This window comes from Erpetoichthys calabaricus, chromosome 9 (assembly GCF_900747795.2).
Source record: "Erpetoichthys calabaricus chromosome 9, fErpCal1.3, whole genome shotgun sequence".
NCBI lineage: Eukaryota > Metazoa > Chordata > Cladistia > Polypteriformes > Polypteridae > Erpetoichthys > Erpetoichthys calabaricus.
Window position 1 is genome coordinate 30069570 of NC_041402.2, and position 22672 is coordinate 30092241.

The following is a 22672-nucleotide window of genomic DNA, read 5'->3' on the forward strand; positions in this document are numbered from 1 at the left end:
ACTTTTGACTTTTTTTAATACAAAATACACTACATAAATTGTTGTATTGCTATATACTATATGTAACCAGATGTTCCAGTATCAATTTCCTTAAGGAAACTATTAGGAAAATCTTAAGTTCCAAATAAAACGTACCATTTACTACAAGAAGTGGAACCACCTATTTCACTTCTCCCATTTTGTCTTTTTATGGATTCTGAAATTTGCAGTGTAATGTGCACAGAGTAAAACAGAGTCAGATTGGAATGCCTGTAAACGTGCTGGGTGCCTGAAAGCATCTGGGCAAGGAAATTTATAACAGCAGGCATGAATGAAAAATAATGCTGACTCACCCCAGAAAAATCATAAATGTTTAAAGAATTCTCAAATATGGCTTTAACTGAAAATTTACAGGATATGTATACTCAAGGGATTCAGATCCATCCATGTATTCATTGCATTTCTGAGAGTAATTATTACACTAGAAGATCATGGAGACCTAAAGTCTATCCCAGGAAGCACTTAGTGTGATGCAAAACTCATTCTTACTCAAACCAAGGAATTTAGGAGTTTACATTCCATGTAACCGTATGTCTTTGGTGCTCAGGAGGAAACTCACTTGAACATTAGAAAATTGAAGCTCCACACATTAAATGCCCTTTCTGAAAATTAGACTTTTGCAAAGTCTAAAAATGATTCCTTGGAGGAACTTAATTCAGTTATGTGGAAAAAAAAAAAAATTCAAACTCAGTTCAAATGAGTTCCTCTAACCAGAGTGAAAGGAATTAGATTAACATATCTGAGTTACTCATACTTATTTAAACTAACACATGTGAAAATAAAACAGTTTTGTTAAACCAAATTACTGATTATTAACAAAATTTAAATATGTTGCTTCCACACTCGTACATTACATGATAATTTTATATCAATAAAATACACCTCAATCTTAAAAAATAATTTTAAAACTTAAAAATATATTCATTTTGAGTAAAATCAACCTAGTGTAATTGGGTAATAGTAATAGAGCCTGGAAATAATTACTGTGTGTGGTGCTGCTAATTAAAGCAAAGAAAACCATTCATATTGGTTCTATTTAAATTTTACTTTTAATGTGACACCCAAGAAATTTAAGTCAATTGTACTAGAAATTGATACATAAAGCCTTAAAGCATACCTTCATTATAGCCAGTTTAAGTTGGCTAAGTAATAGCAACGTAACCCAAAAGTCACTTTTTGAGTTCACTGTGCAAACGGTGGTTCAGATCATATAGCAAAATATAAATGTCAATATGTGATATGCTATGCATACCGTGTTTTATACTTTTTTTTTAAAACATGCTTATCTGCAAATGTTTTTTAATGTGTTCTTTGTAGAATCTGTGCAGGTTGTTAATAATGTAATTAAATAAATTAAGATAAAATTCTAGTTAGTGTGAAATATAGAGGCAGATAAATAATACCCAAGCATTTCAGTGGACATTTTATTTTATAAGAATTAAGCTAAACATTTAAATGATACAAAATAAGCCAGTGCTTTGGGCGTATTTAAGGAACATGCAAAAAGGAAACTTCAGTGCATTAAAAACAGAATTAAAAAGGGAGTTTCCAACCTTCACCAAATTAGGAAACATTCTGCCATGTAATTTGAATAAAAATTGTTGTGTTATAATCGTGTCACCTTACAGAGTATCAGCAGGTCAGAACCAGATATTTAGAATTCAAAATATGGCTACAACATCCTTAAAGTGGGAGTTTAAGTAAAATATTCTTAATTTGCTGCAGATGGGCTCCCATCAGTGTCAGCTTTAACATCTGTCTGGGACAGTTGATGGCATAGGAGAAGGAGAAAAAAGAAACAAGTAACAGTCTCAATTTAAACTAATGTCTTTGCTTATTTATATTGTATTTCTTTCTCCAAGGAAAAATTGCATTTAGAAAGAAAAAAAAGCATAAACAGCCATGAAGTTTACTTGAGGCTTTACTTAACAGTTTGCAAATGTAAATACCAGAGCTCTAAAGAAAGAGTAAAATGAATCTGGCAAGGAAGCCTGCATGTCCTGATAGGAGCCAACATAGGGTTGGTCTTGCTGAGATGCCTGGTTGTAAATTCTGTCAGACCAACATTCTGATTTGGATTAGGAGCTAATTTAATTTACTGTGTGGGAACCTGTCTTTAAATAAAGGGGGGTTCGTACTGATGAGGCCTGTATAGTTTAATTGTCTAACATGGATGTACTGTATATAAGATTATTGAGAAAGGATTGACATTTAGTGTGTGCACATATACTGACAATTTTTTAACAAGTTATGTTTTTGTGTGGTGGCGAGATGGATTCTCAGCTCCAGGTTTGCAGTGCTGGCTCAGACACTATGCAAAGTTTGCACATTCCATTTCTGTGTTACTTTTTCTTAAGTTACATGGTTTTTTTCCCACATACCAAAGATTTGGGTATTAATTAGGGACTGTAAATTAATTCTGTGAAAGTGTGTGTTTATGAGTGTACTGTGAAAATGACTGGCACCATGTCCAGAGACATGCCTTGTGCTCAGTGCTAATATGTGTATGGGTGTACGATTGTATTTGTTTCTAAAATGAAAGTAAATGTATGTACAGCATAGACAGATATTTAATATACTATATATATACTGTAAATATACTGTATATATATATATATATATAGATAGATAGATAGATATACTACATATATATATATATATATATATATATATATATATATATATATACATTTTTTAACATATCTTATTTATCATGGTGATGTGTTGCATTGATTAAAAATTGTTCTGTGCCCTTAACAATAATACTACTATTTATATATACTCTAAGAATTCGCGTTGGAGAACAGGACTTACAGGTACAAGTGTTTTGCCTCTGGTTTAATTCTTTCTCAAGCCAGAAATCTCCCCACATTTTGTTAAAAGTTTAATTTTGATAGTTTCCAGTGATTACTGTAGCAACAAAGGTCCCATTGATAAAGAAAATACTCTAAATATCTGTAGCACAGCAATGACTCCCTGTACAAAAGGCAGCAGCCTGATGAATAAATTTTGTTTTTACTTTGCATTTATCTGAAATGGTATCAACAACATCAGGTTTCCATCCAGGTTTCTGAGAAAGAGTTTGTTACTGATTAGAGATACGTTTTTCACATCATGTGTGGCCCTGCAGTCAGCGGAGTTGCCCCCAGAGCTGCAGAGGCCTGGCTGCATGGTGCTGCCCTGTATCCTACCCATGAGACTTTTGGTTTGATTTCCTGTAATTATCTGCTATTACGAGACCTATCAATCCCACCGATAAGAGAGAGATGGCTCAAATTGAAAACATCTCCAGGCAAGCCTGCCATTTCTTAAGTGAAATATAAACCAAACTTGGCTAAGACAGTAACAACTGACACTGCCTAAAACTGGTTTTCAACTTGTCTGTCTTGGTCCCACCATTAGTGATGGCTGTGTGCGCACAACTTTGGTAATATGTATATAAACATAAAAGTTAAAAATCATGTTTTCTATATATCACCCATTGACATTTCACTGACAAAAGCAGAGCAAAATCAACCATGTTAAATTAAAACAACTTGCATGGTTGCTTATCTTAGCTTACAATGTCGTCCTTATTAAATAGTAAAATATAAGAAATCTATTCTGTTTAAAAAAATAATTGGAAAGAATTTGCACAATCATTTATCAGTAACCCACTTCAAGGTCTTCAGAATTAAAAGAAAAATTAGCTAATAATTCATGCTGAATTCAGCATACAGGGAAATCACCAATGTTAAATCAATACTTTCAATGTATATATGGGTCTACTCTCACCATATTACACTATAAAGTGTTACTTTGACACTACAGGTTAATTTAACTTGCAATTGTGCTGTGACAAGAACTAAGAGATACTGAGACAGCTTACAATACAAGAATAAGACTGATGAACTGAATAGATGCTTATTTCAGAATTCTTATTTTCTTGCGCTCTATGGAGAGAAAAGGATTAGTAGCAGGAATCATACATGTGTCCAGCATGAAGATGGTATGTATAAATGTGTTACTAAGTATAAGCATACAATACAGATTGTAACCAATGTGTACATAAAAACATGCCATTAGCCTCTTTGTGAATTTAGGTGGAAGTGGTTGAAAACAATAAGCCTAACAACCATTAAATAAACAAAGGTCAATCAGCCATTCAAACTTTCATAAAGGATTAAAACTAACTTTGTAATTGTGAAGGAGCATGAGGAGTGTAATATGTACTATGTATTTCCTAAACGAAGATGACTCTTTTATTAAGCTCAAACTACAGATATGGGAGTATCTTCCACCCTTTACTCATAATTAAGAAGGGGACCACATGTCACCAATTACAACATGTGCTGCAACACAAGAACATCCTTGGAAACAAAAAAAAGTTTATAATGTAAAACATAAACCAAAATACAAATTTCAGTTAATCTAAACAGGGTAAAATATTCTAAACATACTAAGAGGTTTCTACATATCTGTAGATTCTAACCATAGATGACTTTATTAGAATTTGTGATTTGTTCCTTTACAAAAAATATGCAATTTATTACAACAGTGAATACTAAACTGCATATAATACATTGTGCATTAATTTTGCAAGGTATTTAGACTTTGAATATATTCTTTTTTTTTTTGCCTTTTGGAACTTTTTAGAACATTTCTTACAAGGCATTCTTCCACCAAAGACTACATAAGATGAAGAAGAATAAAAGACAATATAACTTGGATCTTAAAGAGTATGTTGCCACTAACTTCAAAAGAGTTTTTTAGAGAAATGGGAAACTACTTGATTATCCCACTACTGGTCAAACATTGTAGAAGGAGGAGCCAGTACCCAGCACAAGAACAGAAGAAATTTCCATGGTCAGAACACCCTGGTGAGTATGCTGTACACTTTTGTTAAGTGATAAATGAGGTTGAAGCCAAGATTAAAAAAAAATTACCCTTATGTCCTTCTCTACTTTGCAACATGTTGTTTGATAATTGATTCCATGCTTTAACAATTGTATGTAAGAAAAAAGTGTTTTCCAGCATCTGTGTAAAGTCTGCTTCTATCCAATGTGTAGTGGTTCAGCATGTGTTGTTTTGAGCAACTCATTTTAAAGTAGCAAGTGGTGTCAACATAATATCTTCCCTTTCATTTACAGACTCATGGCTAATGTCCAATTAGAGTTTGTTTGGTCAGATTGAAATGACTGCTTGAGTCTTACTGACGGCTCGGTCATTAACGTTGATTTTCTTCACTGGTCCTTTGATGTAGTAAGTAGTATCCAAATCTAATGCTGTGATCCAAGTTCCATATTGAAATGAAGAAGCAATTTAACATGATAAGGTTTTAATATATTAAGTTCTAAATATATTGTACTTTCCACTCAAATGTTGGTATCATGCAGGTCATTGGATAAGCAGTTTGAAGCACTAGGCCGTTTATACCTCTTTACACTTTTTACAGTAGGTGTAATGCTGTCACTAATGAAGAATGTCTGAATCTGGGATTTTCCTTCTTATATAAAGCTGCATCTTACCCTGTATGTCATGTATATGATCTGTAAAGGTATACATTCTTTGCCCATCATTCTGCATCAGTATGTTGTATTTTCTCCAAAAATATTTTAGCTTTTTTGAAGGCAGTTTCTTTTTTATTCTTTTACATTGTTCATCAGAACTGTTTCTCTATAATTGTAATAACTGTATTATCAATATTTCTGTACTATATATATATATATATATATATATATATATATATATATATATATATATATATATACTACCATTGAAAAATAGATGTATATCTATCTATCGATCAATCGATAGATAGATAGATAGATAGATAGATAGATAGATAGATAGATAGATAGATAGATAGATAGATGTAAAATTACTTCATAATAAAATATGATTATGTAGCTGTGCAAGTAACATCTCTTTTCAAGACCCCATTCCCTTCACACTACTTCAAAAAATACTTTAAATATATTTCAAGCTTTGAAGCAATCTGTACTCATCTACGTGAATATCGCAGAAAAGATGCAAACAAGAACTGTACCTTAAACACCTAGCTATCTAAGGCAGAACATTTGCAGTATCCAGTCTATTTGTTGTAGAACTAACATCCCAAGCTAGCTCATTTTCTGCATATTTCATACACAAAGATACGTCCTATGATGCAAGTTGTATAAGTTTCAAGTCAAGTGTCAGAAAACAAAGCCATTTGCAAAATAAAAAAAAAGATTTGCTTTTTTAAAAATGAATGTTATACTAATTGAAAAGACTTAATACAAACAAACTAGTATAATATATATTGTGACATTTGATATAAACAGAAACAAAGCCTAGATAGCACACCAGTCTATTTCAGTCACATATTTTCCAAAATGTTACTTATGATTGTTTCAGGTAAATGTAAAAATGTGCTGACAATATGAACAACACCTCTAGTAGGCTTGTTTTGGTGTGAGCTCAGGATACATTACTGTATATTAATTTATCACTCAAACCTCAAACCCCTTAACCTGTGGCAGCTTTATAAAGGAGGACTTGCGCAGCATCAGTTTAGATATACAATTCAGTTTACTGTGCATACTTTCAAGTTGCTGAAAGATGCCAAATTGTTCAAAACATTTACAATAACTATTAACAATAAATAAAATAATGAATTGGTCCATAAATACAAGTTAAATGCAGACAATCATTGATCTTATTTTAACATCTTTCCATGATACTTGTGTACATCCATTTTCTAAATGACTTTTGTCCATTATAGTACTGCAGGAGGTTGAAGTCTAAAAAAGCATCAGTTGCAGGGTAGGAACACTCTTAAAAGTAAAGGTGCCAAAGTGGCTCTTCAGAACGATACCATTGGGGAAACCATGTTTGGCTCCCAAATGAACCATCCACGTGAACTTTTTAGAAAAATCCTTATTTATTTAGGTCTGTAACAGGTTCCATAATTAGCCATGAATAAATGATAACTGATTTTTGAACTACTGGGTTCATTTATTTTAAAAAGGCACTGTTTAGGTTTTCTTGATCTGTTAGTATCCTACTAGCCTACTATATATTAAACATTTCTATTTTACCCACATATTATTACCCACTTTTCAAAGCTGAAAGAACCAGTTTCATATGCAAAGAACCCTTCTCAAATTTAAGTGTTCCTTTTCAGTTGGTGGTTCTGTGAGGAACCATACAACCCAGTAAATTGCCATTTTAGAACTATTATTTTTAAGAATGAACAAACCTTGCATGGCACACCAATCCATCACAGACTCATCTCACATTCTCAACCATACCTGCCCTTGCATTTTTTTTAAATGAATGCACTTTTTTATTTTTGCAAATATGGAGAGTTATGTAACCAAACAGAATTACATACTAAAGTGTGGTGTGGTACAATAAAACATATGTGGTAAGTAACTTGCCACCGGTGCTACTTTATATAGGAATACTTCTACTTGTGAATTTATACACAGCAATCATAAACAAATTATGGACGGGATGCCATCCAAATGGTGATCTTCTCCTCCGTTTATTAGTAATAGTGTATTCATTATGTGAAATTTAAAATGATACAATACCAGAAAAGACTTGATTTTCCCAAAATAGATCAGAAATTAAGAGAAAAGTTCAGTTGTACATTCAATTGGCTGGAGCTAGACTCTGGTTGATATTTTTTTAATTTAAACGTTGAGTTAAAACAATGAACTTGCGGTGGGAAGGTAAGAACCCGTTTTGGACAAATGTGCACTTGTTTTGTGTATTAGGCAGATTTCTTGAATGAAATCCACTGTTTGTGCGTGGGTGTGTCGGTATTATTAAGTCTGAATCCTAATGGTCTCGCATCCTCTCACTTCGGTCCAGTTAACGTGCCTTTCTCTAGGGAAAGTGTGCTTGAAAACAAACAGGGGATATTTATAGAGTCGGCGCACAGGAGGAAATAGTTCTTGGTCTGTTATATTCTTTAAATTCTAGCGTTGGTATGTTTTATACGCTGTTGGTGTGATGTTTTTTTCAAAGCTTTGGAAAACACTTAACCTTACAATTTGAGGAAACAGCGTAAGGATTCGGGAGTGAACTTTCGTCCTAAAATGAAAATATCACTCTCAAAAACTCTTTAGTATTTCAGAGAAAAATGTTGGCATTAGAACCTATTATTTTGAATGTTTACAAAATCACCAGTCACTTCAGCTGTTTGGATTGTGATAATAAAATATAGCATAAACACCTGAATTTGTCATCTTTATGCATGTATTTGTAGCAGGTGAGCTTATACTAGTAGCGTTAGAAAGACCAGAAAGCATTACAGCTGTACCCCTAACCCCCAATTTACCTGCGTTTGAAGCCATGCTTTCAAACACGAAGAAATGTCTGACTAGCCCATTTGGAGAAGTTCTAAGTGAGATGACAAATAAAATATTTTACAGTGTCTTTCCGAGCGGAGAGACATGCTAATGTTTAATATTTCCCAGATTTGATTTGTTGCACAGGGTGACACATGAATAGGACTTGGACTGCAATTTTTTAATTTTCACCTCCAAACACTCCATACTTATTTTAAGAAAATGTGCATGTGTGTGCTTTGTATAAATCTTTGTTCACTCAATAGACAATTTCATTTCAAAATATCTCATTGATGATTGTTGATCGGTGAATGAGCAAGACAAATACCGTTCTGGGAAACTGCCTTTTATGTGTTACTATACCCACAAAAGGCGGACTTGAGTGTGACAAGTAGCAGTAATACCGATGAAATTAAAATCCGGTGGTGTTTTTTTACTTTCTAGTTTAGTGTGTTCAACATTATGTAACACCGTTCATGGAAAAGAGAAATACAAATTTTTGTTAAACTGAGAAAATCCGTGATGGTGTAATTACGTGTCTTTCTGTTCGTTTTAATTTGTCGGAGATTTAAAAATACTTTATGTAGACACGCGTTTAACTGTATGTAATATTTAAATATTCGGTGAATGCAGTTTTTCACGTTTAAGATTTTTATACACACAGTAGACAAAGCGTTAACCGTCTACTTAGAACTATTTTGCGCAGATAAGGAAGAGCGCACTTTCATTTGTTTTCAAATATTTAAACATTCTCTGAGCATGTTACATTGTTTCTTAATGATCATTAAACAATTTATCTAAAATTCCAAAGGTAGATAGATATATAGAGTTCAGCATAATTTAGAACGGCCTGATACGCAGAACCAATGTAAAATTTCAATAAAATACGCCTCTGTGAAGATGAATTGAATTAACTTAATATCATTGTATCTATCTGTCGGCCTCCTTTCATGCCCCTTCTGTCGACGAAGTGCTCACTGTAGTCTGTGTCGGTCATATCAAGAAGTTATCAGGTAACCATAAATGTAAACTTCATTGTCGGTTTTGCGATGCAAAACATCCAGGTTCTTAACAGGTTACCTTACATTAATACTGCAGTAATATTTAAGTATGTTCCCAGAACAATTTTGTAGATTAAATAATTTGAATTTAGTTATATCAGCCATTGTTTATTACAGCAAAAGACCTAAAGATATATGTATGTGTTAGACAGAAGCAGAAATATTATTCGTAATTGTACCAAAAGTAAAAATGACTGCCTCCTAGTCCATTTTCACGTGTGCCGAACACAAAATGAAACGTTAATTTGGTTACTTATTTCCGCTTATCAAACAATAATTGGACTGGAGACACCAAACATTAGTTGTTGAAATTAGTTGACTTTGGACGTAACCCCATGTGCCATATTCTTAATATTGTCATAGCGTGAGTTAAGGAGGTGACTTGTTCACAAAGTCCAAAAAGCTAATGTCACATTTAAATTTTCCAGTATAAACTCAGTTGTACAGAGAAATCCGCGGTAAATTTGGAAATGTTCCCTACCTGAAATAATCCATTTTACAGAAGATTTCTTTGTTTTTGATGTAACAGCTGCTGTGCTGACGTAGTGAAGTCCTACACACTGAGCACTCCAAACATCTGACGTGCCAGATTAAATTATTCACCTGAAACAAATTCAGATACAGACATATAAATGTCTCGTGCAGCTTTTTATAAGATATACAATGTGTTTCAATAAATACCAAATGAAAATGATGTCAGCTTCATTTAATTCGGTAACTCTAGGATTTTGTTTTAGTTTAGCATTCTGTTAAATGGATTAATTTAATTTGGAACTACTTCACTGCTAAAAAAAAATATTATAATGATATTTTAAATGTTAGAGAGAAACGATGCAAAGTTTAAATGAGACGTTTTTACTAAAGATACTGTATACGATATATAGATAATTCGGACATGCAGGAAACGATTATTTGTTTCATTGAATCGCATAACATTTCATTGAAACACCAGGCTAATAAAAGCTTTTCAAGAGGTCTTCACAACTCCCACGTTGGTCCTAAGGAAGGAAGGATGGATAGATAGATAGATAGATAGATAGATAGATAGATAGATAGATAGATAGATAGATAGATAGATAGATAGATAGATAGATAGATGTGAAAGGCACTATATAATAGATTTAGATTTAGAAAAAAAAGCCAGAACTTCATTTCGCTTTGGAATACAAGCATTGAAAAATAGAAAATATTATTTTATTATTGTGTTTGTGTGTATTTTATTAATTTATGCAAAATATTTAGCTATTCGCTGTTCAAAATATCCAGTATTATTACGTGTATTAAACTGAACACGGTTGTTGTATAACACAGCATGGATTATTATTGAATTTACATACTATACTAGACCATAAGCCTATGTGGTGACACCTCGACTGTCTCCCAAGGATTAATTTATTGAATGGGTTATGACTCTTTCTTTTAATTAATATTTTCTTGTATTTATGTCATGACATCGTTTTCGAATCGATAACAAGTACATCTGTAGTTTTTTTGTTCTTTTTCAATTAAAACTGTAAGAGGCACCCTCACATTTATCACGTTAAGCGTCTGAACTCATTACCCCAACTCCATATCCATATAAGAACCAAAATGTATTCATATTTTCATTAACTTTCAAATTTCGTAACACTGGTAAAGCCTAAAAAATGTAATCCATATAATAACAGAATAATGTACTCCTTTGAAAATTAGTGCTTAATGCATATTATGGTGTTTCCTAAGTATATGTCATATTTTACAGGCAAACAGAATAGTAAGGCTTCAGGCTAATCCATCACTATCCTAAAGGTAAAAAAATAATTTTCTTACTCGGTTTATGACGTAATTGAAACAATATTTAAGCAGATATGTAAAACTTAAAAATCATTTATTGTGTTAAGTATCACAATTTAATGGCTTATGCAGATCAGTTATCCGCAGCCAAAAAATCGAAATAAAAACAATGGGTTTATTGAACGGAGATTACATATACATATGTGTGTGTGTGTGTGTGTGTGTGTGTGTGTGTGTGTGTGTATGTGTATATATATATATATATATATATATATATATATATATATATATATATATATATATATATTTATACACAAGACAAAGTTGAGTGACGCACATGACATAGAATCAGAGGCTGAAATACTGTTTCCGTAAACTGATATTTAATGTTCAGTGTAGAAGTGACTTTTAGTATTGGATATCCAGCCATATTTTTTTCTGAACCTGTTTTTTTCGTTTTAGAGACAACAAGCAAATTGTGTATAGCGCATCTATCTATCTAAAATATTTTTTTATCTTGCATATAGTAACAACAACAAAAAAAACCAATATAATAATAATAATAAAGACGCGCGTGAGGCGGCGGCCCCCTGGGTTCAGTGGCATTGAGCCACAAAAATAAACAGCACTTTAATTTCGGCGCACTTTTCTCCCCCTAAATTGCCACATTTTTCAATTTTATTATACTGGAATACAAAGTAAGCTGTCGCACAGGCACTTCAAGTTTTAAATTAATTTGTATTGAATTATTTTTCCCCGGCATTTTTATACAAGGACTAGGCTTCATGTTTACTCCTGTGCATGCACGAGTCTCATTTGTGCGTGATATCACTGTAAAATAAACCCGTTTTTGACGTGGACTTGTTTCATATTACGAGTGTTCGCAGTGTCCGTTCGAGATGAACCCACCTTTAGCAGGTAACGATCAAGGATCTCCAGTCCACAACTGGCGCACAGGTTCTTCCCGGCTGACGGGATGGATGAGGAAGCAGAAGGCGGAGAACAGATAGAAGGAGTGGAAGGAGGACTTGGGGAAGACCGAGTATCGTCTTTATCCATGTTGGACCTATGAGATTCACTGTCAGAATGAGACTATACAGAAGACAAAAGAAGAGAGAAAATATTAGGAAAACACCCTAAGTAAAGTGCGAATAGCTACTTTTTTCATCAAATCCTCGCGAACATTTAAGTGATTGTAACGGTCACTTAGAATTACTTATTCACTTTTGGAACAAAGTTGAATTCATTGCATCTACAATCTATAATCTGTACTTCCCCATATTTTTACATTATGCGTGTAAATCAATAGTCAGCAAATAAACAGATTAAAAGTATGCAAGTGAATATTACGCAGTCCACTGGCTTTTAAAAGTGGCCAGTGTGTGCGGTGTCACATCTGCACTTTATTCAAGCAGTCAGTATAATTATGCGTGTCTGGTTTTACAACCATATTGTTTCTAATGATGACTACCTGGGTTATGCGTAAGTGTGCATGAAAGGGACTGGTTTTTTTTCTTGAAACATACTGCTATCCATAAATATTTCGTTCAACAAATTATGTATTTCCCATAGTCAATACTGGTACCTAGCTTGCAGTGATTGTGGGCTATTAATAGAATGTAATCAGCGTCGGTTGCTTCTTGGGTAGACGGAGCAAAAGTGCGCATTTACTGTGTTAGGTTCTCGGAGTTAAATAAACGAGAGAAATATTTTAAAGAAATTGTTCTAATAGCGCGGCTCACAATTCCTTGGTCGTTTTATTGCAATCTGATTGGGCTGGACACAGAGAAGGAACATTTAAACAATATCCGTATTGTTTGAACATTCTCCCTGTTGCATGCAGTCATATAAACCATTGGAGAAATTAAATGTAATGCTATCGGCTCACAAAGCATACCGTCACTGCCTTTTGTGTTAACAGTTGTAATCGGTGGAAGTAAATCCAAATCCCGGCAGACATTCCAAGAGCGGCACGTTCAATAGAAGCGGCTGATCGATTTTGTTACATCGCGTAATGTTAGCGACAAGTCAATAATACTCAAAGATAGTAGCATGCTTTTAATAATATTTACTCACCATTATATGTGAACGCTTGCTTTCGAAGCAGCGGGATGCTCCTGTCCTGTTCTGAGTCTCTTGAGAAATCACCTTTAAAACAAATTTGGGAACAGAGCCTAAATGCAAAGTTAGCTGGATTTTTTTTTTCGCTTTAAACCTTTCAGTTGCTGGGCAGTCTATATAAACCACCCAAAACAATAAATAAGAAATTTCTACTGTGCATTTAAACCCCTTGTAACAAAAGCCCTGTCTTTTTAATGTAGCAATTTGAATTTGGATTGATTATTTTTTTTTTTTTTTTTGCCGCACTTAACCCATGCCTCTTAAAGTAATCGTTTAGTTCCCATGCAATCCAAGGCACTGAAAAAAATAAACTACCTGCAATTAGAAATTGCTTGAAATGCCCAAGATAAGAGGCATCCAGAGTGTCAATTTCAGCTGTCAATCAGAAAAGGCATCAGGCCACCCAAAGAATTGCAAATTTGATTTTTAATGGTAGTAATTAAAAATCGAATTTTTTCTTAGCAGAAATGCGATGTGAAGTGGCTGGATTGGAAATAACACTATTCATAAAATCACTTTTCCAGAACTCGCAGCTAATCTTTAGGACTGAAAGGACCAGTGATTTCTAAATCTATAGCGTCACATTAAGATAAAAATGCAACGCTTTTTCAGCTATTAAGACAGTATTCAAGAAGACAAAAACGACTCGTTCTTATTTACTTCAAACCTGTGATTATTGCCTTTCATCTGCATTTATAAACAAAATCTGCATAATGTCTGATTCGCTTTGCTAAAGAAGCAGGAGCAGCGTCAGACTAGCACTTCGGATTTCATATAAAATAAGCCTGGATAGATTTTCTTTTCCAAAACTGTACTTGAATGGGAACACTTAAACAAAAAAATCTACAATTTAATTTGTTCTTTCCCCTTTTGTGTGTAAATAGCACTTTCTGGTATTGCACATTTCCACTCACCAGAGACAGTGGCGTGTCCATATTTAGTTAGCTACACGTGATCTATCTATCTATCTATCTATCTATCTATCTATCTATCTATCTATCTATCTTATCTAGCAGAGAGGAAATGGGCAATATAATAGATATACAGTACAGTATGGAGTGGATATACGGTACCTTTATATATAATTAGATTAGGTTAGATATACTTTATTAATCTCCAAGGGAAAATTCAGCATCGATAATATCAATATAATCATTCAATACAGTATCAATATTGTCAAGACTTCATTCTTTCTTTTTCTGAATACTGAGTTCTGTAGAGCCGGTCAGCCTATCCCCAACAGTATCGGGCAAAATGCAAGAATCTACTGGATATATTATATTATATTTTAAAAAGTGTGCCTTCGCACGCCTCAACTCGAAGAAGGAAGACGCCTTGCTCAATTAGTTGATAATTACTAATCTAGGTGTTTGCTATCGGATTGTCTTCCCCTGAAATTCCGGACAGTGGTGTCCATTGTCTCAAAACCTAATATTACATAAAAATCCGGGGTTCAGAGAGTTAACTTAAGTTTATAATATTTAATATCTAAAACAAACAGCAGCGAAGATTTGCCTTCAGTTTAATATCCGATCCCTGAATACCCCCCACCCCATCCCCCCGACACAGACACTAAAAGAAGTATCTTCATCTTTACCTGTTTCGCTGGAATCCCGTCTGACAAAAGCTTACTTCCCTCAGGTAGAGGGGACAGATTTTCATTTTTCCAATACATGAAAAAGTAATCCTTAAAATCACGAGTTCGGAGTCGGTCCACAGATTTATTCCAAAATGTATCCAAAAGCAATGCATAAATCCCGGTCGTGTGACTGTTTTAAATCACGAAAAATATTAAAGCTGGAAGATGCTAGTACTCCTAAATCTGGATCCACGGGAACGTGACGCTCACCCAAATGGGCACACTGATCTTTTTTTCGGTTCGAAGATAAAGAATAGGCTTTTCTGCACTTTCGGTTTTTACCAAACAACACAGCGGCGTAACCCGCGGGACTTGGAGCTGACAGCAAAGTTGAGAAGGGGGTGGGGGTGTCACTTCAAGTAACTTGTTTGGAGGAGTTTGTGAAATTCTTCCTTCCAGTTTTCCTGTCGGGATGAGGTTAGCTGCGAGGCAGGAAGTCACTGAAATGAAGTTAGGAGGCTGGAAGGGCAGGTCTGCCCCGCTCCAGGGAAGTAAGTGCACCCACATCAGTGGCTTATAGTGCGATCGCCACCCCCTTGATGCTGCGGGACAAAGTTCGGGTTTCACTCCAAGTGGATGGTAGAAAAGTGAGGGGGGGGGGGGGGGGTGAGGAGGGATTATGTGGCTTGTACTGGACAACACGGATCTCCATGGGATACCTGGAGACGAACCAGGCACCCTCTGTGGGTCAGCTGGCCCGAAGCAGGGGGTTATTCAAACTATTTAACAGCACCGCTGATTAGGAACTTTTCGTTGCCGTATCTGGGAGCCTCAGAATCAATGCAGAGTTAACAGATTTTCCATCCTGACTTCCTACTGTTCTGTAATCTACACTCGGTGTGGTTAAAACGCCGTAACGACCCTACAGCGTGTCTTGGTTTGGCTTTACCGTTATTTCTAATGAAGAAAGCGCACACTGCCTCGCAAACTGCGACAGGGAACTGCCGAAGGTTTGAATGAAGTAAAATCGAAATGTCTACGACTTTATGGGTTATTTTAAATTGAGGAAGTAGCAAAGAGGTGGTTTACGAAAGAAATTAATTTTAAGACTTTTGTGAGTCCCTTGCTAAATAAAATACCTTGATGTCAGTTTTATTTCGGAAATAATGGGAGCCCCGCCATGACCAGACAGCAGCAGCAGAGCAGACCGAAGTGGGAAGCTGCCCTGGATTAAGATGCAGCACGTCTAGGCACACTGAACGCTAAACGAAACGAAACGTGTGCACAAATGACCCACAGGTTTAATTCAGAATATGGAGAGTTAGTCAGCAGGACACTCGCATAAGGTCAGATATATATATATATATATATATATATATATATATATATATATATATATATATATATATACCCTAATGATCCATGAAGACTACTTAAGCTGGAAGCTGACAGAGCGGTGCAGCAGTTGTCAAGTCTTCATAGTAAGTGTCATTGGCTTAAACAAGAGCGTCTTCATCACACGGCTTTAGGAAAAACAATGAGAGTAAAAAACAATGTGCAACTCTCCCGTCACTGCCGAATGGGACGACTTGACGTATCGTCTCCCACACAATACTTTTTTCTAAGACGAAATCTAAATACACTACTATATAAGGCCAAAAATGAACGAACATCAACTTTTAATCTGTTGTTTTTTATTGCTTATTATTTCAGGTGATGCCTTTACCCAAGGCGACTTACTACATTTGAAATACAACTTGTTAGGTTTGTTTTTGTTTTAATTGGTGTACAGGCAACTAAAGTGACTTGCTCATGGTCACACAATGTAAGTAGCTGGAACCCACAACCTGAGTACCTGAAATCCAAAGATTTAATGAATATACCACACTGGCTGCATTTAGCCTTTCAATGTCTTTAGCATTTTATCAGCGCATTCGTTTTTATTTTAGTCTAAAACAAGACCTCTGGGGGCAAAACGCATGGATCGTGCAAGACTGAAGGAACCCTGGACTGGGCGCCAGGCTGCCGCAGGCTAGACAGAGCACTTTTGATACTTCAACTTTTATCAATGACTTTCTTCATTCCACTCAGTCGTCATTTTTCCACAACACAATTGTGTTGCCAGTTTATTTTATGGCAAGTAATAATAGTTGTGAATATGTAATATGAATGTCTTAATAATTAATTGTAGTCCTTTAGAATAAACAGCTATGTGTTTTTTATATGTCTAAACGTGTATATTCGTTTGTGTGGGTATATAAAGACGTCAAAGTAAAATAGTTGTAAACGTATAATTTCATAGATACTTTAATTGTAAGTTGTAATATTCATAAAGTGTGCCATTTATATTTAGGTTACGCTTATATTTTAAAAGATTAATTTAAAATAGACCAGCTACACGAAAAATGTGTAAGTGTACGTACGTTTATATAAAGGATTAAGGTTATTTCCACGCTGAAAAATGTTAGACACAACGTTTCACTTGTATAGTTCCCAATTATAATCCCTTTTTAGAATTGAGTTTAATTCTGAACGTTCACATGTGCTTTACACCAAGTTTTGGCTTTACACTTGTCCTTCCTTAGTGGTGTCACAGGCCCATGGTCGGTCAGTAGTTTTGTTTCTTCAAGTCGCCGTCCTTCTTTCTGTTTCCACAGCCGCGTCAATACGTCACTTAACTTCATGAAGATTTGTGTCGTCAACGATGCCCCACAAAACAATATCGCACGGTCTTAGTTCAGGGGTCACTGTGTGTGTGTGTGTGTGTGTGTGTGTGTGTGTGTGTGTGTATATATATATATATATATATATATATATATATATATATATATATATATATATATATATATATATATATATATAGTGTGTGTGTGTGTGTGTAAAAAATATAAACGTGTAATTTTCTTAGTGTTTCCTCAGAGAGGTTCAAGTTAGGTTCATTGGCAAGTTAGACCTGCATCTGTGTGAATGCGAGTGTGCGCTGGACTGCTGTTGTTTCCTACCTTGCGTTGTATGTATGGATTTTAGTGAGCGGGTTAAGGGTAAGATAACTCCAAATGTTATGTCAGCATTGACACGGTCTCTCTCTCTTGATATAGATATTTAAAATGTGCCTGTGCGTATAATATAACAGCCCTTGGAGCTATTGAATTTGTTTTCTAGACAAATGCATTCACATGTATCCATTATGACTCATTAACCTCACGCTGCACTGTCTTAACACTATTTTGGTAAACGCTACCTTGTTCAGTTTTCTTTTAAAAGTTAATTTATATTTCAATACACACACTAATCCACAGTAATTCGTTTGCATTTTGACGTCAATAATCCCCGAATGAAACTGATATTTCCATCCAAGTTTTACTGTATCTACACTCTTAAATACAAAGTGACTCTGCAGAGTGATGCGCGAGGGAAGTCATTTTTGGTTCCCTGTAGAACTATCCACATGAAGGTTTTCTTATTTGTTAAGACAAGTATCCATAAATAACCATGATAATAACAGATTTCTTAAATACCATTGTGTTCCTCTTGGTGCATGCAATAACTCAGGCACAGACCACGTTTTTTTTATTTGTTGTATGCTGTCAGTTGCCTGTGATACATTAAATATTTCTGTTTTGACCACATATTAGGAACCTTTTAAAAGCCCAAACAGCAAATTTAATATGCAAAGGACTCTTCTTGGAATGAAATGGTTGTCAAGTAATATAGCTCATTGAGAAACTGGAAAACTCAGTAAAGTGCCATTAAAAAGTATTATTTTTAGGAGCGCGCTTATTGCAATCACAAACTTGCATGATAGGTCACGGACCCCCGGTGAAATTATTTTACCGAATGACAAAGACCCAACCGGTTTAATATGTCATTATACATTTTAAGCATCAAAAGTTAAAGTAGTCTGCCCGTGATTGTTTTTAATGTATCATGTAGAGTCCCCATCGTTAAATATGGAAACAACGACCACACAGACGTACAGACACTTACAAGCGCTAATTTCAACACTGAACAATATTTTTCTTATACCCGAAATGTCCTTATCAGTTGGTGGGCTAAAGACTACATGACTATGCGTCTCTCTCTCTATGTAGCAGTTGTCGTGTTTCAACTTGTTTGTGACATATCGACTGGGGGTGCAGTGGGACTTTAAAGGAGGGGGCTTTTCCTCAGACCTGCTGTCTGGACTGGCATTAGCAGTTAGGTTGCGCAAGAAGCGCAGGTGAATTTTCTTGTTTTATGAGAGCCAACTGGCTGATCTAATCGCACACGTGCTTGATTTAATTAATTGAATCAGATAAAGCTGTAATAACTTTTTTTAAAAATTTTCTTTCATTATTCTTCGAAGTCCTCCAGCTTGGACAGGGCGCCCGCCGATCGCAGAGCAGAAATGTGCTCCACGCAAAAGTCAAACGTTTTCTTCCTTTAAATAAAAAGTCAGAAATACTTGATTTTGCTTTTTGAACAATCTGTTTGAATAACGAATTACTGTAAAATCATCATGTCGACCTCTAGTCTGCAAGTTTGCTTTTTCTTCGTCCCACGCTCTGACATGACTGGAAGCTGATGCGTATAAAATTGTCTTTTATTTTTCAAGAGAAAGTTAAGGTGTCAAAGGAACAAACGGGGAAATCTTTGCTTGCGTGAATTGAAATTCCACGTACGGTAGTTATCCCTGATTCTGTTTTCCTCCATGTAGAGAACGCAGGGCTCAGAATGAAGGATCATTGGATGTGCACCGTTTTGTCATGAACTGCCTGTCACGTACCCATTGTTTAGCTTTTAATTCTTTCCAAAGACATGACATTTACAAGAACTTGACTTTTCTAAACACCAGCCTATCCTACCAAACGGGATGTTTACAATCAAAGAGGCTTCTTATACTAAAGATATTTTATTTTCAAAGGACGCATCCTGGATGTTTATTTAATTCTTAAGTCATGAACTTTTTAAGGCACAATTTTCTAGCCAACAGGTGTCCTTTAACATTGACTTTTCAAAACTTCGTTTCCAAAATGCAATAAATTCAAGCAAACAGTTCACTTTAGTAATTGAAATATAGCACCTTTGTTTATTATATACTCTTTGTATTTGAAATTAACTCAAATGCTATTCTTTATGTATATGTAATGGGTAAAATCTGCATTCCTGATCTTCATGAAACTAAAGTTCCGTAGGCACGTAAGCGCGACTTCAGCAGCATAGTTCAAGTCCTCGCTTTTTACCAAAGTCCTAAGTTAATGGACTCAATTCCAAGTCTGTTATTTTATAGCATGTTGCAATAGCATTCATTGTTCGATATTTAAATTCAAGACAACAGTGAGGAAACTAGCTGGTGCTGAAAGTCTGGACTCATATCTGCAACTTCACTTCCACGGACCCAAGTGAGACAGACGTATTTGTACAAAAAGATGTTTGATAATGGAACACTTTGGTACTGCAACGCCAAGCACTACATTTTACTGACTCTGTGCTTCTTATTGATGTTCCCATTTTATTTAAAAAAAACTTCTTAGTTTAGGAGTAAAACATAGTTAAAATATTAGTAATTCTACAGATAGTGTTAACATTCATGACATATGAGAGGCATCCCATAGTTTATTTTTCATTAACAAAGAGTGCATTTATTTCCACAATACTATATTAAAGAAATCTTTCAGTGTATCTAAAGAACGTTTTGCAAGGGTAGACATTAAATGTAACAACATGCTAAATAAAGACAACTTACATGTTTACTAAATTGTAAAAATCCTAGAGCCTGTGCAAGCAGTGGCTGTAAAGAAGTACAATTTGTACAGGGACATAAACAAGTGACATTCAGTTATGCTTACACTGGATAGCAGAACGAGGCATGTGGTGGACCAGCAGGGGACTTGATTGTCTGATGGTCATCCTTAGTCAGTGCCACTGCAGCATCAGTTTTTGAAGTTAGGGATGCCAGACTGCCTTGACAGTGATGGCTGCATTACTTTTAAGCAAACTGTTCTCCTTCAGGAGTCAAGTGCTTTAGAGACAATTCATAATCTTGGAATGAGCACATAAAACTGTTCCACAAACTGAAATCTTCTTACTGGAAAATACACTCCTGGTCTAACTGTTAAATTTAAATTTTATCTGAAACGGAAAAATACTGTTCAAACAAAAAATGCTAAACCAACAAGAATACATGTAGGAAACTGTCACTGCCTCTTCTTTAAATCTCTCAAAACATTTTAGAATATTTTTTTTCTTTTGCTGAAGAAATGGCAACTGACCCAGGGATTTAAACTCTTAAAATAAGCACCTAATTTAGTAGTATTGATATGTCTAGCAATCAGACCTTTGCAGCAAAGTATACAAGTCAGTGACCACAAATAACCTATTACAAAATAGAAAAATACAGAAGTATATACTTAAGGAGATTCACCTTTTATCCAAAGTAATCACTGGAGTGTAACATGAGAAGATCCATAGTAACATATCCCCTGCATTCATATTTATTCGTTCTGACAGGCTAATGGGTAATTATTACCAACAAAAAGAAGGTCATTTCAGAAACTGATTAAATTATATTTTAAGTTAAATTGTCTCAAATGCAGTTAAAGAAAATGGAAAAAATGCATTAGAAGTTTTGCAACTTCAAAGTAATTTGAAATGTCTGTAAGTTGCATAAATTAAGTAGTGAAGCCCAGTGTAAAGGACTCTCTAGAAAAAAATCTTACTTTAATCATCTAATACTCAGGCTGAGGAATTATGTGGCAATTGGTTGTAGATGTGTATTAAAGTGTTAGATAACAAAATTATGTGGTGTATGGGTTTTTTGGAAAAACTGTTTTCTTTGTGATTTAAACGTAGCTCATGTCACTCAGACTATAGGTGTCAAAGTTCTACAAAAGTTGGAGATGTATTTAGACATATAATACTAAACATTAACAAATATGACACACATTTCATACAACAGTGGCAGAAAACTGTTAATACCTTGTCTGTAGCTCTTTTAGGTGTCTAACAGAAGGAGGCAACAAATAAATAACATGACAAAATAATAATCATAACCTCACTGTATGACCATATGGCACTGACTAGAAATTGATACTTAAGTATTTAGGTAAAATAACAGACTTTTAAATATTACATACATTATATAAAATGTTATAATGAAGACAAAACGTGTACTTGAGAAAATTACATCTTGTGTGAATAATTACAATGTAACTTTACTATCATTAAAGGCAAAACAAAATTTAAAAAAACCTGAATACAAAATTTCATAGAAAACCCAATTTTTACATATGATCAAAACTTCATAAACAGTTGGCTAAGATAAAAATAGATTTTTACTATTCTGTGTCAGTACCAGCAGACACCTTTGTCCTAGCTCCTACTGAATATTTTAAAGAATGAAGATCTACTGGAAAGAAAAAAAAGGATTTTACCACAACATAATTTATCTGGAATTAGATAATATTCCACACTGGAAAGTAAGGCATTACTTGATTAGTTTCTCACCACTCATCTTTCAAGCTAATTTGGTTAAAAGGGTAACAGCAGCCTAAATAACAGAAAACACTCCTAAATGTAAAATGTCTTTCTGTCACCATCATCGTTTAGTTTTGCGGGACTGTCGGCTGTAAGGAGTGCTTCGCTTTTTATCTGTGGGTTTATTGTATGAATAAGCAGAGGGTCCTGTATAGTCAGCATCAGGGTTGTCTGCCATCATTTTTAGCTTGGCCTCGATGGCTTTTATTTTCGCATTAACACTGTAAAAAGACAAAAATGAACAATAAACATTAGAAGTAGGC

The 22672-nt window shown here is 34.7% G+C and overlaps 2 protein-coding genes across 5 annotated transcripts in view; both read right to left on the reverse strand.

The window, feature by feature from the left end:
• Positions 1-15480, reverse strand: part of lhx6a (LIM homeobox 6a) — a 49398-nt gene extending 33918 nt beyond the window's left edge. For both annotated transcript variants that reach the window (XR_007935817.1, XM_051931771.1), the window contains exons 1-4: positions 14913-15480; positions 13271-13342; positions 12104-12286; positions 9903-10024 (exon numbers count right to left, since the gene is read on the reverse strand). Coding sequence is in view for 1 of the 2 variants with exons in the window: in XM_051931771.1 (XP_051787731.1) it covers positions 9903-10024; positions 12104-12286; positions 13271-13342; positions 14913-14990 (455 nt within the window). In the remaining variant the exon portion in view is untranslated. The remainder of the gene's footprint in view (positions 1-9902; positions 10025-12103; positions 12287-13270; positions 13343-14912) is intronic.
• A 4913-nt stretch (positions 15481-20393) lies between these two features.
• The window catches only part of rbm18 (RNA binding motif protein 18), a 56167-nt gene continuing 53888 nt past the window's right edge, over positions 20394-22672 (reverse strand). For all 3 annotated transcript variants that reach the window (XM_028809231.2, XM_028809230.2, XM_028809229.2), the window contains one exon: positions 20394-22630. In XM_028809231.2, the coding sequence (XP_028665064.1) occupies positions 22471-22630 (160 nt within the window). In that variant the 3' untranslated portion in view covers positions 20394-22470. The remainder of the gene's footprint in view (positions 22631-22672) is intronic.